The 15,781-nt window shown below is 54.1% G+C and overlaps 2 protein-coding genes across 3 annotated transcripts; both read right to left on the bottom strand.

Moving 5' to 3' along the window:
• Positions 1-1,042: 1,042 nt before the first annotated feature.
• rnaseh2c (ribonuclease H2 subunit C) lies at positions 1,043-3,126 on the bottom strand. The gene is made up of 4 exons (XM_008124717.3): positions 2,837-3,126; positions 1,648-1,760; positions 1,393-1,512; positions 1,043-1,308 (listed from the first exon to the last, which is right to left on the bottom strand). Exons 1-4 carry the CDS (start codon positions 3,069-3,071, stop codon positions 1,279-1,281), a joined length of 498 nt encoding a protein of 165 aa, XP_008122924.3. The 5' UTR covers positions 3,072-3,126; the 3' UTR covers positions 1,043-1,278.
• A 1,346-nt stretch (positions 3,127-4,472) lies between these two features.
• ap5b1 (adaptor related protein complex 5 subunit beta 1) lies at positions 4,473-10,839 on the bottom strand. Of its 2 annotated transcripts, none has more exons than XM_062965489.1 (3): positions 10,720-10,839; positions 8,668-8,828; positions 4,473-7,422 (listed from the first exon to the last, which is right to left on the bottom strand). In XM_062965489.1, exons 2-3 carry the CDS (start codon positions 8,818-8,820, stop codon positions 4,864-4,866), a joined length of 2,712 nt encoding a protein of 903 aa, XP_062821559.1. In that variant the 5' UTR covers positions 8,821-8,828; positions 10,720-10,839; the 3' UTR covers positions 4,473-4,863. The 2 variants fall into 2 exon arrangements, with proteins under 2 accessions (XP_062821559.1, XP_062821560.1); XM_062965490.1 differs by lacking the exon at positions 10,720-10,839 and adding an exon at positions 10,533-10,634.
• Positions 10,840-15,781: the final 4,942 nt, after the last annotated feature.

The following is a 15,781-nucleotide window of genomic DNA, read 5'->3' as shown; positions in this document are numbered from 1 at the left end:
ACAACCACTCATCCATGCCTCTACGTTCATACAACGTACAAAGAAAAGAAAAATAAAGTCCTAATTAGAGGGAGAGGAATAATTGTTTTTATCCAATTGCTGCCAGTTAGAAGGCTAAGCTCCGCCCACTTGGTCTCCTAGCAACCCACTCAGCCCAGGGGACAGGCGGAGTTAGGCCTCACTTAGGCCTCTTCCACACTGCCTATAAAATACAGATTATCAGATTGTAACTGGATTATATGACAGTGTAGACTCAAGGCCCTTCCACACAGCTATATAACCCATTTATAATCTTATATTATCTCCTTTGAACTGGATTATCTTGACTCCACACTGCCACATAATCCACTTCAGTGTGTAGTCGGACACAACTGGACTTAATGTCAGGAGAAAACCTTTAACCTTTACCTTAACTACCAGGAATTCCTCAATACAGTACAGTCTCACTTATCCAACATAAACGGGCCGGCAGAATGTTGGATAAGCAAATATGTTGGATAATAAGGAGGCATTAAAGAAAAGCCTATTAAACATCAAATTAGGTTATGATTTTACAAATGAAACACCAAAACATCATGTTAAGACAACAAATTTGGCAGAAAAAGTAGTTCAATATGCAGTAATACTATGTAGTAATTACTGTATTTATGAATTTAGCACCAAAATATCACGATATTATGAAAACTGACTCCAAAAATGTGTTGGATAATCCAGAACATTGGATAAGCGAGTGTTGGATAAGTGAGACTCTACTGTACTTTATTTCCCATACCACCAGACTTTGCCACAGCAACGTGTGGCCGGGCACAGTTAGTATATAGATAGATAGATAAAATTGTATTTTTTCTTCTTACTGATATTATTTTAGGGAGGAAACGAACGGTAAACAGTGTTTCAAATGCACATTTGCCCCTTCCGTCTTCTCCTCTGTTAGGAATTGTGGGTGTTGAAGTCCAAAACACCTGGAAAGCCAAAGTTTGCCCATGCCTGCCCTATGGGCCTATAGGATAAGTATTTTGGGGACAGAAAACACAAGAATGAATCCGGTTGCATATGTCGTTTATGGAGACGGGCACCCCAAACAGGTATCTCCTCAGCCCCCAAAAGTGTAACCATCATCCACTCAAGGTATCAGACAACAAAATAGACCGAAATGCATAGACCGGAGTCAGGCCGTATCCGTGGAGAGTCACCTTGTGCAGCAAGGGGCAGAAGAGGAGTCTTGTGCCTGCGTGTGCTGAGTCCCGAATATGCGCTTCCATTGCTCTGCGGTGGTTCTCACTCGTCGTCGGGCACGGCCGAGTGGATCTTCAAGCAAGAGGAGGACACGGTTACATGCGAATGAAAGGCAAGGGAGGGCGAGGAGGGCGGCAAAGGGTCGCAAGCACTCACCCCGTCCGCGATCTGTGGCCAGCGCAGCGCCATCAGGATCTCGTCCGTGTCCTTCGGCGCCTGTTCCAGATTCCACACCGTCAGAGACCCGAAGGCCGACTTGACGCGCAGCTCTTGCTCCTGGAAACAACAACAACCGTCTGTCCTAGAAAGGGGGCCATTCGAGGAGGAGATCTCTTGGCAAGAGGGACGGGGTGAATGAGCGGCCCTTTCAGGTCCCCCAACTCTCGGGTTTGGACCCAGCCGTAGACTCACTTCTGACGGCAGCAGCGGTGCCGCCTCCTTCTCCAACACGAGCCCCACGTATCCCTCCGGGACGGAGACGCTCGTCCCCTTGAGGCTCCGCCCGCGGAAGGAGACCGACGACTCTGTCGGGGGAGAGAAGTCCGCGTTGGGGGTCTCCAGGCACGGGAGGCCCTGCCCAACCATTCTCAACTCAAGGCTATTGTTATTATTTACAGCATTTACATTCCGCCCTTCTCACCCCGAAGGGGACTCATATAAGGCAAACATTCAATGCCTTAACATAGAACAAAGACAAGACAAACATAGGCTCCGAGCTATTCAATGGCATTCAAGTTGGCCAACAATGGAGTCCCCTGGGTATGAAGCAGCCAGGCTTTGTTGCTGCAAGGCTATTCAATGGCATTCAAGTTGGCCAACAATGGAGTCCCCTAGGTATGACGCAGCCAGGCTTTGGAGCTGCAAGGCTATTCAATGGCATTCAAGTTGGCCAACAATGGAGTCCCCTGGGTATGAAGCAGCCAGGCTTTGGAGCTGCAAGGCTATTCAATGGCATTCAAGTTGGCCAACAATGGAGTCCCCTAGGTATGACGCAGCCAGGCTTTGAAGCTGCAAGGCTATTCAATGGCATTCAAGATGGCCAACAATGGAGTCCCCTAGGTATGACGCAGCCAGGCTTTGGAGCTGCAAGGCTATTCAATGGCATTCTAGTTGGACAACAATGGAGTCCCCTAGGTATGAAGCAGCCAGGCTTTGGAGCTGCAAGGCTATTCAATGGCATTCTAGTTGGACAACAATGGAGTCCCCTGGGTATGAAGCAGCCAGGCTTTGGAGCTGCAAGGCTATTCAATGGCATTCAAGTTGGCCAACAATGGAGTCCCCTAGGTATGACGCAGCCAGGCTTTGAAGCTGCAAGGCTATTCAATGGCATTCAAGATGGCCAACAATGGAGTCCCCTAGGTATGACGCAGCCAGGCTTTGGAGCTGCAAGGCTGTTCAATGGCATTCAAGATGGCCAGCAATGGAATCTGGAGGCGTTGAAGCAGAGGCTGTATGGGCATCTGACGGGTGGGCTTTGGTGGTGTCTTCTGGCAAGGCAGGAAGGGGCTGGAGAGGAATCTAAAGTGCCGCGGAGGCTTCGAAGCAAGGGCGGGTGGCCCTTTGTCGGGAGGGTTCGGATGGTGTCTCGGCCGGAGCTTACCGTGGCCGTGCGCCCGGATGGCCGGGGAGAAGTACTTGCAGACGGCGGCGTCCCCGTCGTGGAGGACCCGGCAGGGGAGCGAGTGCACGGCCGCCCGCGGAGGCTCCGCCGAGGGAGACAAGGCCAGCCGCGCCGCCGCCGCCATGCCGCTCCCGCTTCCTCTTCCGGCCCTGGCCCCGCCCCCACGCGCGCCTTCCGCTCCTATTGGACTTCCACTCCCAGGATCCCTCCGCATGGGCCGAGGCGGCTGAGGCTTCTGGGAGTTGAAGTCCAAAACAACCTCGAGCCTGAGGCCCATGGAGTTGGCACCCCCAGGAGTTGGCAGAGAGGCCTCGAGCAGGCCTGGGCCAACCTGGGCCCTCCCTCCCGGGGTTTTGACGTCATCGCGGTAGGCAGTGAGGAATGCTGGGAGTTGAAGTCCAAAACCCCTGGAGGGAGGGAGGGAGGGAGGGAGGGGGCGCCCAAGTAGGCCCAGGCTGAACATAGAATGCAGTTCCTATTGCATTACATGGATTGACAGTGACCATGTGCCCTGTTTCCCGAAAATAAGACCTAGTAGAGGTTTTGCTGGATTGCTAAATATAAGGCCTCCCCAAAAGTAAGACCTGGCAAAGTTTTTGTTTGGAAGCATGACCGCCGAACAGAACACCAGAGCTTCCGGGATCGGTAAATGTACGTACCATATACATGGAAATAATGGTAGTAACAAGAAATTCTTGATAGGATTCACAGTTTGTCTGGTTATGCTGGTTTGTGATGATATCTACTGTACAGTACAGTAGAGTCTCACTTATCCAATACTCGCTTATCCAACGTTCTGGATTATCCAACACATTTTTGTAGTCAATGTTTTCAATATATTGTGATATTTTGGTGCTAAATTCATAAATACAGTAATTACTACATAGCATTACTGCATATTGAACTACTTTTTTCTGCCAAATTTGTTGTCTAACATGATGTTTTGGTGCTTCATTTGTAAAATCATAACCTAATTTGATGTTTAATACACTTTTCCTTAATGCCTCCTTATTATCCAACATATTCACTTATCCAACGTTCTGCCGGCCCGTTTATGTTGGATAAGTGAGACTCTACTGTATAAGACAGGGGTCCCCAAACTAAGGCCCGGGGGCCGGATGCGGCCCTCCAAGGTCATTGACCTGGCCCCCACCCTCAGTTTTATAATATAATATATTGTATATACATATAATATTGATAATAATATTATAATGTAATACAATATAACACTAATAATAATACCATATGATAATATTAATTATATATTCTATATTACATATTATATTACTAATAATATTACAGTATAGTTCAATATAGTAATATGTAATGCTTATATTGTGCTATGCTAATAATATAATATATTGTATGTACATATAATTTGTAAGCCACTCTGAGTCCCCTTTGGGCTGAGAAGGGTGTGATACAAATGTAGTAAATAAATGCAGTAAATAAATAAATAATAAATAAATACAATTTAGACTTAGGCTCGCCCAAAGTCTGAAATGACTTGAAGGCACACAACAACAACAACAACAACAACAATCCTAATTAACTTGACTATCTCATTGGCCAGAAGCAGGAGCACACTTCCCATTGAAATCCTGATAAATGTATGTTGGTTAAAATTGTTTTTGTTTTTAAATATTGTATTGTTCTTTCATTGTTGTTGTTGTTATACTACAAATAAGACATATGCAGTGTGCATCGGAAATTGTTTGTATTTTTTTTCCAAATGATAATCCGGCCCCTCCACAGTCTGAAGGATTGTGGACCGGCCCTCGGCTTAAAACGTTTGAGGACCCCTGGTATAAGACACTGTCTTATTTTCGGGGAAACACGGAATGCAGTCCAGTGCAGACCCGGCCTCTCCCTCTGCCTCAATCACACACACACACACACACACATCTTTCCATCCATCCTGCCTTGTATCCAGAATGGCAAAGAGGGTTTTATTGCAAAATCTCCAAGCTCTGCACAGGCAGCGGAGCCCGGGTGAGGCTCAGGGTTCAGGCGGCGCCCACCAGGCCCTGCAGGTAGCTGTTCAGGGAGGGCAGGATCTTCCAGTTGTCCGTGCGGATGCCCACGCGGGCAGACTCGGCCACGCTCTGCACTCGGAGCAGGACGTGGCAGCGTGGCGGCAGGGCCAGGCCGACTTCGTAGCGCCCGGAGTGCTCGGCCAGGAGGTACCGCGCAAAGTGGCTCTGCATCAGCCCGTCCAGAGGCCGCGGCGGCACCGGCCAGACGGTCACGCTCTCGGCGCGGTCGGCGCCGTTCTCGGGGCAGAGCCGGTCCCAGAGGGCGGCGAAGAGGCGTTGGCGCTTCTCCAGAGGCCAGGCGGGCACCGGGAGCGGCACGAAGAGGTCGCAGAAGGCCACCTGGACGGGGCCGAGGCGGCTGCAGCGCGTGAGGCCCTCCCGCGTGGTGTACACGGCGGAGACGTCGAGGCGCGTCGGGAACGGGCAGCGCGGCGCCAGCGTCAGGGCCAGCGCCTGGGGCGGGCGGTGCGCCGAGAGGCACGGCACGCACAGCTCCGGCACCGGCCCGTAGTGCCGGTCGGAGCACGAGAAGCGGAGCGCCACGCAGAGCAGGAGGTCAAAGGGGGGCCCGCGGGGACCCACGTGGGCCAAGTGACAGGCCAGGCGGAGCCGCGAGGGGGGCCGGGCCTCCAACAGCCACCGGGAGTAGTCCTCCGCGCCGAGCGCCGGACACGTGGCGGCAGGGGCACCGTCGCCGTCACCGCCGCCCGCCGCCCGCCGCAGCTCAAGGGGAGCGGGCTCGACGGGGTGGACGGTCAGCGAGGCCACGAAGCTCTCGCTGTCGGCCACGATGGACGAGGAGAGCGTCCGGGCCTTGGCGGGGGCCTCCCGAGCCAGCACGGCGCCCAGCTTCTCCCCGGAGAGGTTGGCCAGCAGCGTGGAGTAGAAGCGGGCCTGGTCCTGGACGTCCGTGTCGGCGTGCCTGAGCGCCACGGCCTGGAGGAGGTCGGCCAGGTCGGGGGGCCGGCAGAGCTGCATCAGGTTCCGGCACACGCGGAGGAGCATCTGCCCCGAGCGCCAGTCCCCCAGCTGACCCGAGGCGACCAGCCGCCCAAGGAAGCGCACGGTGCCCCCCTGCGAGAGGTCCTTCTCCCGCGCCAGCCGGGCCAGCGCCGTCAGGTGCCAGCCCAAGCCCCCCTCCCGCAAGGGGACGCCCACAATGAGCTCCTGCAGGGCCCGGGCCAGCGTGCCCGCCCAGCCGGGGTCTTCCAGCGAGCCCCACGCTTCGTCCAACAGGTTGATGACGTTCGGCGCCAGGCTGCAGTCGCGGCGGTAGAGGCGCAGCACGCACCGCGTGAGCTCCGCGATGGGCTGCGGGCGGGGGCCGAAGTGGCGGGCGAAGAGGAAGGCCGCCCGGAAGAAGAGCCGCACGGCCTCCGGGCCGCCCCCCTGGGCCACCACTCCGCCGAGGGCGAGGACGTGCTCCAGGAGGTAGGCCGCTCCCCGCTCGGCCGCGGGGCCCTCGCTCTCCACGCACACCAGGCACAGCAGGTTCAGCCGGGCCAGGACGGTGCCGTGGTCCTGGAAGAGGCCCGGGAAGAGCCCGGAGGCGGTGCGCGGGGTGAGCAGGACGGGCAGCCCCTCGTCGGCGCCCGAGCCCAGCGGCCGGTTCTCCGGGAAGTGCAGGAGGCAGTCCAGGTGGAAGAGCCGGGCCGGGGCGGGCAGGGCTGGGTGCTGGGCCAGGCCGACCAGGCGCCGCAGCAGGAAGGCCTCGTCCTCGGCCGTGAACAGGCTGTCGGTGAAGAGCGCCTTGAGCTGCAGGATGGCGTGCTGCAGGGCCACGTCCGCCGTGCCGAAGAGCCGCACCAGCTGGGCCTTGAAGATGGCCGGGGACTGGGTGCGAACCACGCTCACCGCCTGCGCCAGGTGCCAGAGGAGGTGGCTCTGCGCGGCCGGCGAGAGGGAGAACGAGCCGTCCAGCAGGGCCGAGACCACCGACTTCAGCTCCTTGAGGTCTCCCGGCGAGGGGAGCAGCACCAGCCGGTCCAGGCCGGCCGCGGAGACCTCGCCCGGCCCCCAGGCCAGGTCCTCCTTCCCGGCCAAGAGCCCCCCGAGGCTCCCCGTGCCGCGCTTGGCCAGCAGCAGGACGCCGTTGCGCAAGGCCGCTCCGTAGAGAAGGGCGTAGCCTTGGTGGGCCGGCGAGGCCTCTCTCCGCTGGAAGGAGCGCAAGGCCTCCAGGCGGCCCGAGAGCAACCCGGGGCAGCCGGCCTCCAGCTCCCGCAGGCACTCGCAGGCGGCCATCCGGACGGGGCGCTCCGCTGGACCGCCGCGCTGGTCGTTGAGGTCGGCCGCCAGGCGGAGCAGCAGGGCCAGGTACTGGCGGGAGGTCGGGCAGGCCTCGGCAAAGGCCTCCGTGGCCACCAGCACCGTCCCCGCCGCAAAGAGGAGGTGGCGCCGGAGGGAGGCCTTGGCCGGCGAGGGGCCCAGCCGGGCAAACAGGGCCACCAGGGACGCCGCCGCCTCCTGACCGGCCTTGGGGTCCGGGCACAGCAGCCTGGGGAACTCCAGGAGCAGCATCAGCAGGGAGAGCTGCGGGAAGGCAACAAGCACAGGGAGGAGAGAGCGATGCGGGGAGGGCCGGGAAGCGCGGATCCTCCGAAGATGTCCAGGGTGGGAGAAAGAGCTCCCCAGGCAGGAAGCATTCTAAGCCGCAAGGCCATTCAGTGCTAATCAACGGTGTCCAATTGCAACATTCAGATTCACCTCCAACAGACACGAGTTCTTTCTCCCACCCTGGACATCATTCCACAGGGATATAAAGCCCACTCGCCCAGTTTCCAACACACCTCCCAACCTCTGAGAATGCCCGCTGTAGATGTGTGAGAAACGTCAGGAGAGAATGCTGCCGGGGACATGGACATTTTGGTTGCTGGAAACCAGGGAAGTGGGGTTTATATACTTAATGGAGGTTCTTTCTCCCACCCACCCTGGATATTATTCCACAGGGATATACAGTACAGTCTCACTTATCCAACATAAACGGGCCGGTAGAATGTTGGATAAGCAAATATGTTGGATAATAAAGAGAGATTAAGAAAAAGCCTATTAAACATCAAAATAGGTTATGATTGTACAAATTAAGCACCAAAACATCATGTTATACAACAAATTTGACAGAAAAAGTAGTTCATTACACATTAATGCTATGTAGTAATTACTGTATTTACGAATTTAGCACCAAAATATCATGATGTATTGAAAACATTGACTACAAAAATGCGTTGGATAATCCAGAACGTTGGATAAGTGAGACTCTACTGTATATGAACCCCACTTGCCTCGTTTCCAACCACCTCCCAACCTCCGAGGATGCCTGCCACAGATGTGGGTGAAACGTCAGGAGAGAATGCTGCTGGGGACATGGACATTTGGGCTGTTGGTAACCAGGGAAGTGGGGTTTATATACCTAATGGAGGTTCTTTCTCCCACCCACCCTGGATATTATTCCACAGGGATACATATGAACCCCACTTGCCTCGTTTCCAACCACCTCCCAACCTCTGAGAATGCCCGCTGTCGATGTGTGAGAGACGTCAGGAGAGAATGCTTCTGGAATGTGGCTATACAGCCCAGAAAACTCACAGCAACCCAGTGATTCTGGCCATGAAGGCCTTCCTTCAAGAACACAGGAAAAGACCCCAAGGCCCCTCTGGTGCAGGAAGACACAATCCAATCCCTCCCGACAAACGGCCACCCACCTGCCTTCCAGCTCTAGGGTTCTAGGATTCGATTAACCAACAACCCTGCAGCCGTATTTTGGAGGCTCCCCCTTACCTTGGTCCGTTCCCCTGACCGGTCGCCGTGCAGTTCCCGCAGAATCTCGGCCACAAAGGCCTCGCTGGCCCCGCGGGACAAGAGGAAGGCCGAGGGTCCGGCCCGGAAAGACGCCACCGTGCCGGGCCAGCTCTCGGTGCCCTTGGACCCCATAGGAAAGGCTGGGGGGGAAAACAGGGAGAAATGGACACGGTGTTGTCAAAGGAATCACGGCGTTGCTGTCTGGCCATGTTCCAGAAGCAGCATTACCTCCTGACATTTCGCCCACATCTACGGCAGGCATCCTCAAAGGTTGTGAAGTATATTGGAAACTAGGCAAGTGGGGTTTATATATCTATGGAATGATGTCCAGGGTGGGAGGAAGAAAGAGCTCGGGAATGTTGCATTGGCCACCTTGATTAGCACTGAATGGCCTGGAAGTTTCAAAGCCTGGCTGCTTCCTGCCTGGGGGAATCCTTTTTTTTCAATCAGGGCTAGCTACCAATTAGGGCCAGCCAACACCTCCCAACAAATAATAATAATAATAAGGAAACCGACGAAACCATGGATCATATCCTCAGCTGCTGTAAGAAAATCGCACAGACAGACTACAAACAGAGGCACAACTATGTGGCCCAAAGGATCCATTGGAACTTACGCCTCAAGTACCACCTCCCAGCAGCAAAGAACTGGTGGGATCACAAACCTGCAAAAGTATTGGAAAATGAGCACGCGAAGATACTGTGGGACTTCCGGATCCAGACTGACAAAGTTCTGGAACACAACACACCAGACATCACAGTTGTGGAAAAGAAAAAGGTTTGGATCATGGATGTCGCCATCCCAGGTGACAAACTCAGCCGCTCTCAGGACCTCAAAACTGAACTTCAAAGACTCTGGCAGAAACCAGTGCAGGTGGTCCCGGTGGTGATGGGCACACTGGGTGCCATGCCAAAAGATCTCAGCCGGCATTTGGAAACAATAGACATTGACAAAATTACGATTTGCCAACTGCAAAAGGCCACCCGACTGGGATCTGCGCGCATCATCTGAAAATACATCACACAGTCCCTGACACTTGGGAAGTGTTCGACTTGTGGTTTTTTGATATGAAGTCCAGCATCTCTATCTTGTTTGCTGTGTCATAATAAAATAATAATAATAATAATAATATTTTTATACCCCACCCCATCTCCTCGAAGGGACTCGGAGCGGCTTACATGGGGCCAAGCCCAGTCCACAATAAAGACAAAGCAATAAAAACAAATAATAACAATAAAAACCAGTCATAAAATCACATTCAAGAACAAAAGGTAAAATCGTGGATAAAATCTAGAAAAAAAAAAACGTGGGCCAAAGTGCTAGTTTGTCAAAATCACCAGGAGGGGAGAATTATCCGAATGGTCAAGGCCTTCAGGGTTCTGGAAGAGGCGTAAATACGGGACTATGATTGGAGATGCAAGAGGTCAGACCTACTGGATCAATTATTGAAGGCCTGCTGGAAGAGCCGTGTCTTCAGGCTCTTTCTAAAGGGGAGGAGGGTGGGGGCCTGCCTGATCTCCCAGGCAGGAAGCAGCCAGGCTTTGGAGCTGCAAGGCTCTTCAATGCTAACCAAGCTGGACAACTGCAACAAACTGTCAAAGGAGTTCTTCTTTCTCCCACCCTGGACATCATTCCACGTGTGTGTGTGTGTGTGTGTGTGTGTGTGTGTGTGTGTGTGTGTGTGTGTAAACAAACCCCACTCGCCTCGTTTCTAACAGACCTCACGACCTCTGAGGATGCCTGCCATAGATATGGGCGAGACCTCAGGAGAGAATGCTGCTACACACTCACAGCAACCCCAAGTGTGCAATGCCACACTTCCCTGCCTCCGAAATAGATCTTACAACGTCTGTTTGGGGTGGGTGGTCTCCCATTCAGGTCCCAGCCAGAGCCGACCCTGCTTAGCTTCCCAGCCCAGACTTGATTCCCTGCTGGAAGAAATGGACCAAGAATCCCAGAGGCTCTGCAAACTGGAAGGGGGGGCAGGGGGAGCCCCGAAGCCCGCGCAGCCCACTCCCCAGAAATGCAAACCTCTCTGCGGCTCGGCGGATCCCCGGGACGGGCCTCGTGCGGGGCGCCACTTCCGGAAACCCCCGCCGCCCGCCGCTAGAGGGAGCCCGGGCCCCGCAGTCTGTGCGCAACCAAACGGGGCTGGAACTCTTCCGCGCATGCGCACAAGGAATTCCCTTGAAAAGGGATCAAAACAATGGCATCAAGGCTGGATCCGTTCAGCACAATATTGGACATAGTCGTGTCCAGTATTGAATAGAGCGCATGACATATGGGGCGGTGTAGACCCGTATAATGCATAACCGAGCAAGGTAGATCCATACTATTCATTATAGAGCAGTGTAGACCTGTATATGGCATTATAGGGTAGTGTAGACCCATATAGCACATTGTAGGCCACTGTAGACCCATATAGCGCAATATAGGCCAGCGCAGACCAATATAGCGCATTATAGGGCAGCACAGACCCATATAGCGCATTATAGGCCAGGGCAGACCCATATAGCGCATTATAGGGCAGCGCAGACCCATATAGCGCATTACAGGCCAGTGCAGACCCATATAGCGCATTATAGGCCAGGGCAGACCCATATAGCGCATTACAGGCCAGTGCAGACCCATATAGCGCATTACAGGCCAGTGCAGACCCATATAGCGCATTACAGGCCAGGGCAGACCCATATAGCGCATTACAGGCCAGTGCAGACCCATATAGCGCATTATAGGCCAGGGCAGACCCATATAGCGCATTATAGGGCAGCGCAGACCCATATAGCGCATTACAGGCCAGTGCAGACCCATATAGCGCATTACAGGCCAGGGCAGACCCATATAGCGCATTATAGGGCAGCGCAGACCCATATAGCGCATTACAGGCCAGTGCAGACCCATATAGCGCATTATAGGCCAGGGCAGACCCATATAGCGCATTACAGGCCAGGGCAGACCCATATAGCGCATTACAGGCCAGTGCAGACCCATATAGCGCATTACAGGCCAGTGCAGACCCATATAGCGCATTACAGGCCAGTGCAGACCCATATAGCGCATTACAGGCCAGGGCAGACCCATATAGCGCATTACAGGCCAGTGCAGACCCATATAGCGCATTATAGGCCAGGGCAGACCCATATAGCGCATTATAGGGCAGCGCAGACCCATATAGCGCATTACAGGCCAGTGCAGACCCATATAGCGCATTACAGGCCAGGGCAGACCCATATAGCGCATTATAGGGCAGCGCAGACCCATATAGCGCATTACAGGCCAGTGCAGACCCATATAGCGCATTATAGGCCAGGGCAGACCCATATAGCACATTATAGGGCAGCGGAGACCCATATAGCGCATTATAGGGCAGCACAGACCCATATAACACATTGTAGGCCAGTGCAGACCCATATAGCGCATTATAAGGCAGCGCAGACCCATATAGCGCAATATAGGCCAGTGCAGACCCATATAACACATTATATGGCAGCGCAGACCCATATAGCGCATTATAGGGCAGCGCAGACCCATATAGCGCATTATAGGGCAGCACAGACCCATATAGCGCATTATAGGGCAGCGCAGACCCATATAGCGCATTATAGGGCAGCACAGACCCATATAGCGCAATATAGGCCAGGGCAGACCCATATAGCGCACTATAGGGCAGTGCAGACCCATATAACACATTATATGGCAGCGCAGACCCATATAGCGCATTATAGGCCAGTGCAGACCCATATAGCGCATTATAGGCCAGGGCAGACCCATATAACGCATTATAGGGCAGCGCAGACCCATATAGCGCATTATAAGGCAGCGCAGACCCATATAGCGCAATATAGGCCAGTGCAGACCCATATAACACATTATATGGCAGCGCAGACCCATATAGTGCATTAAAGGGCAGCGCAGACCCATATAGCGCATTATAGGGCAGCACAGACCCATATAGCGCATTATAGGGCAGCACAGACCCATATAACACATTGTAGGCCAGTGCAGACCCATATAGCGCATTATAAGGCAGCGCAGACCCATATAGCGCAATATAGGCCAGTGCAGACCCATATAACACATTATATGGCAGCGCAGACCCATATAGCGCATTAAAGGGCAGTGCAGATCCATATAGCACATTATAGGGCAGCGCAGACCCATATAGCGCATTAAAGGGCAGCACAGACCCATATAGCGCATTATAGGGCAGCGCAGACCCATATAGCGCATTATAGGGCAGCACAGACCCATATAGCGCATTATAGGGCAGCGCAGACCCATATAGCGCATTATAGGGCAGCACAGACCCATATAGCGCAATATAGGCCAGGGCAGACCCATATAGCGCACTATAGGGCAGTGCAGACCCATATAACACATTATATGGCAGCGCAGACCCATATAGCGCATTATAGGCCAGTGCAGACCCATATAGCGCATTATAGGCCAGGGCAGACCCATATAGCGCATTATAGGCCAGGGCAGACCCATATAGCGCATTATAGGGCAGCACAGACCCATATAGCGCATTATAGGGCAGCACAGACCCATATAGCGCATTATAGGCCAGTGCAGAACCATATAGCGTAATATAGGCCAGTGCAGACCCATATAGCGCATTATAGGGCAGCACAGACCCATATAGCGCATTATAGGGCAGCGCAGACCCATATAGCGCATTATAGGGCAGCACAGACCCATATAACGCATTATAGGGCAGCGCAGACCCATATAGCGCATTATAAGGCAGCGCAGACCCATATAGCGCAATATAGGCCAGTGCAGACCCATATAACACATTATATGGCAGCGCAGACCCATATAGTGCATTAAAGGGCAGCGCAGACCCATATAGCGCATTATAGGGCAGCACAGACCCATATAACACATTGTAGGCCAGTGCAGACCCATATAGCGCAATATAGGCCAGTGCAGACCCATATAACACATTATATGGCAGCGCAGACCCATATAGCGCATTAAAGGGCAGTGCAGATCCATATAGCGCATTATAGGGCAGCGCAGACCCATATAGCGCATTAAAGGGCAGTGCAGACCCATATAGCGCATTATAGGGCAGCGCAGACCCATATAGCGCACTATAGGGCAGTGCAGACCCATATAGCGCACTATAGGGCAGCGCAGACCCATATAACACATTGTAGGCCAGTGCAGACCCATATAGCGCATTATAGTGCAGCACAGACCCATTTAGTGCATTATAGGGCAGTGCAGACCCATATAGCGCATTAAAGGGCAGTGCAGACCCATATAACACATTATATGGCAGCGCAGACCCATATAGCGCATTAAAGGGCAGCGCAGACCCATATAGCGCACTATAGGGCAGCGCAGACCCATATAACACATTGTAGGCCAGTGCAGACCCATATAGCGCATTATAGGGCAGCACAGACCCATATAGCGCATTATAGGGCAGCGCAGACCCATATAGCGCATTAAAGGGCAGTGCAGACCCATATAACACATTATATGGCAGCGCAGACCCATATAGCGCATTAAAGGGCAGCGCAGACCCATATAGCGCATTATAGGGCAGCGCAGACCCATATAGCGCATTAAAGGGCAGCACAGACCCATATAGCGCACTATAGGCCAGTGCAGACCCATATAGCGCACTATAGGGCAGCGCAGACCCATATAGCGCACTATAGGGCAGCACAGACCCATATAGCGCACTATAGGGCAGCGCAGACCCATATAGCGCACTATAGGGCAGCACAGACCCATATAGCGCACTATAGGGCAGCACAGACCCATATAGCACACTATAGGCCAGGGCAGACCCATATAGCGCACTATAGGGCAGCACAGACCCATATAGCGCACTATAGGCCAGTGCAGACCAGTATAGCGCATTAAAGGGCAGCGCAGACCAGTATAGCGCATTAAAGGGCAGCGCAGACCCATATAGCGCACTATAGGGCAGCGCAGACCCATGCAGCGCCTTCCAGGGCAGGCCCAGCCCGTGCCTCCCTCTTGCGAATGTGGGGCAGGCCGTGCCCCGATGCCTCCGACCTGCTCATTATCCGCCCGGCAGAGCCTTCCTTCCTTCCTTTGACGGCGCCCAAGGCCAGTTATCGCGCGGTCCCCGTGCCTGTGCGTGCGCTGAGTCACAGCCCGGCCTCGCCTGCCTCTGTGGCCCGGCCTCGCTTTCATCTCCTTCGGCCCCGCGGCCTCGCCTGCCTCACGAGTGAAACCGGCCGCCCCCTCCGTGGGCGCAGGAGGGGCCCCATTGGCAGGGAAACTGAGGCAGGCCCGCGTGAAGCCAGGCCAGCGCCACGGCCCGCTCCTTCCTCCTCCTCCTCCTCCTCCTCCTCCGCCCGCCTTGTCCCGTTCTTTCGTGGACCACAAGCTGGACGGGAGCCAACACTGTGAGGCGGCAGCCAAGAAGGCCAACGCGATCCCAGGCTGTGTAGGGTCAGGACCCCATTCGGTTCTGCTTTGGTCCTTTCTCCACCTATACACTTGACAGTCGTGTGCTGTCTGGGGGTTTGGAGGAAGTTTTCAGAGTCTGGAGGGCCATCCGTTGGGAGGGTTTGAGTGGTGTCTTCCCGAATAGTAGAATGGCATTTACGCTTTCCTTCCAACTCTAATGTGATACAGACTGCGTGGAAATCTGGTGGGATCACCTTCTCTGGAGGCGTTTACGCAGGGGCTGGAGGGCCACCCGTCGGGAGGGCTTTGATGGTGTCTTTGTGAATGGCAGGATGGCATTTACGCTTTCCTTCCGACTCTAATGTGATACAGACTGCGTGGAAATCTGGTGGGGTCACCTTCTCTGGAGGCGTTTACGCAGGGGCTGGAGGGCCACCCGTCGGGAGGGTTTGGGTGGTGTCTTCCCGAATAGTAGAATGGCATTTACGCTTTCCTTCCGACTCTAATGTGATACAGACTGCGTGGAAATCTGGTGGGATCACCTTCTCTGGAGGCGTTTACGCAGGGGCTGGAGGGCCACCCGTCGGGAGGGCTTTGATGGTGTCTTCCCGAATAGTAGAATGGCATTTACGCTTTCCTTCCGACTCTAATGTGATACAGACTGCGTGGAAATCTGGTGGGATCACCTTCTCTG

This window comes from Anolis carolinensis, unplaced genomic scaffold (assembly GCF_035594765.1).
Source record: "Anolis carolinensis isolate JA03-04 unplaced genomic scaffold, rAnoCar3.1.pri scaffold_14, whole genome shotgun sequence".
NCBI lineage: Eukaryota > Metazoa > Chordata > Lepidosauria > Squamata > Dactyloidae > Anolis > Anolis carolinensis.
The sequence above is the reverse complement of the archived record's forward strand: the minus strand, read 5'-3'. Positions and strand labels throughout refer to the sequence as shown.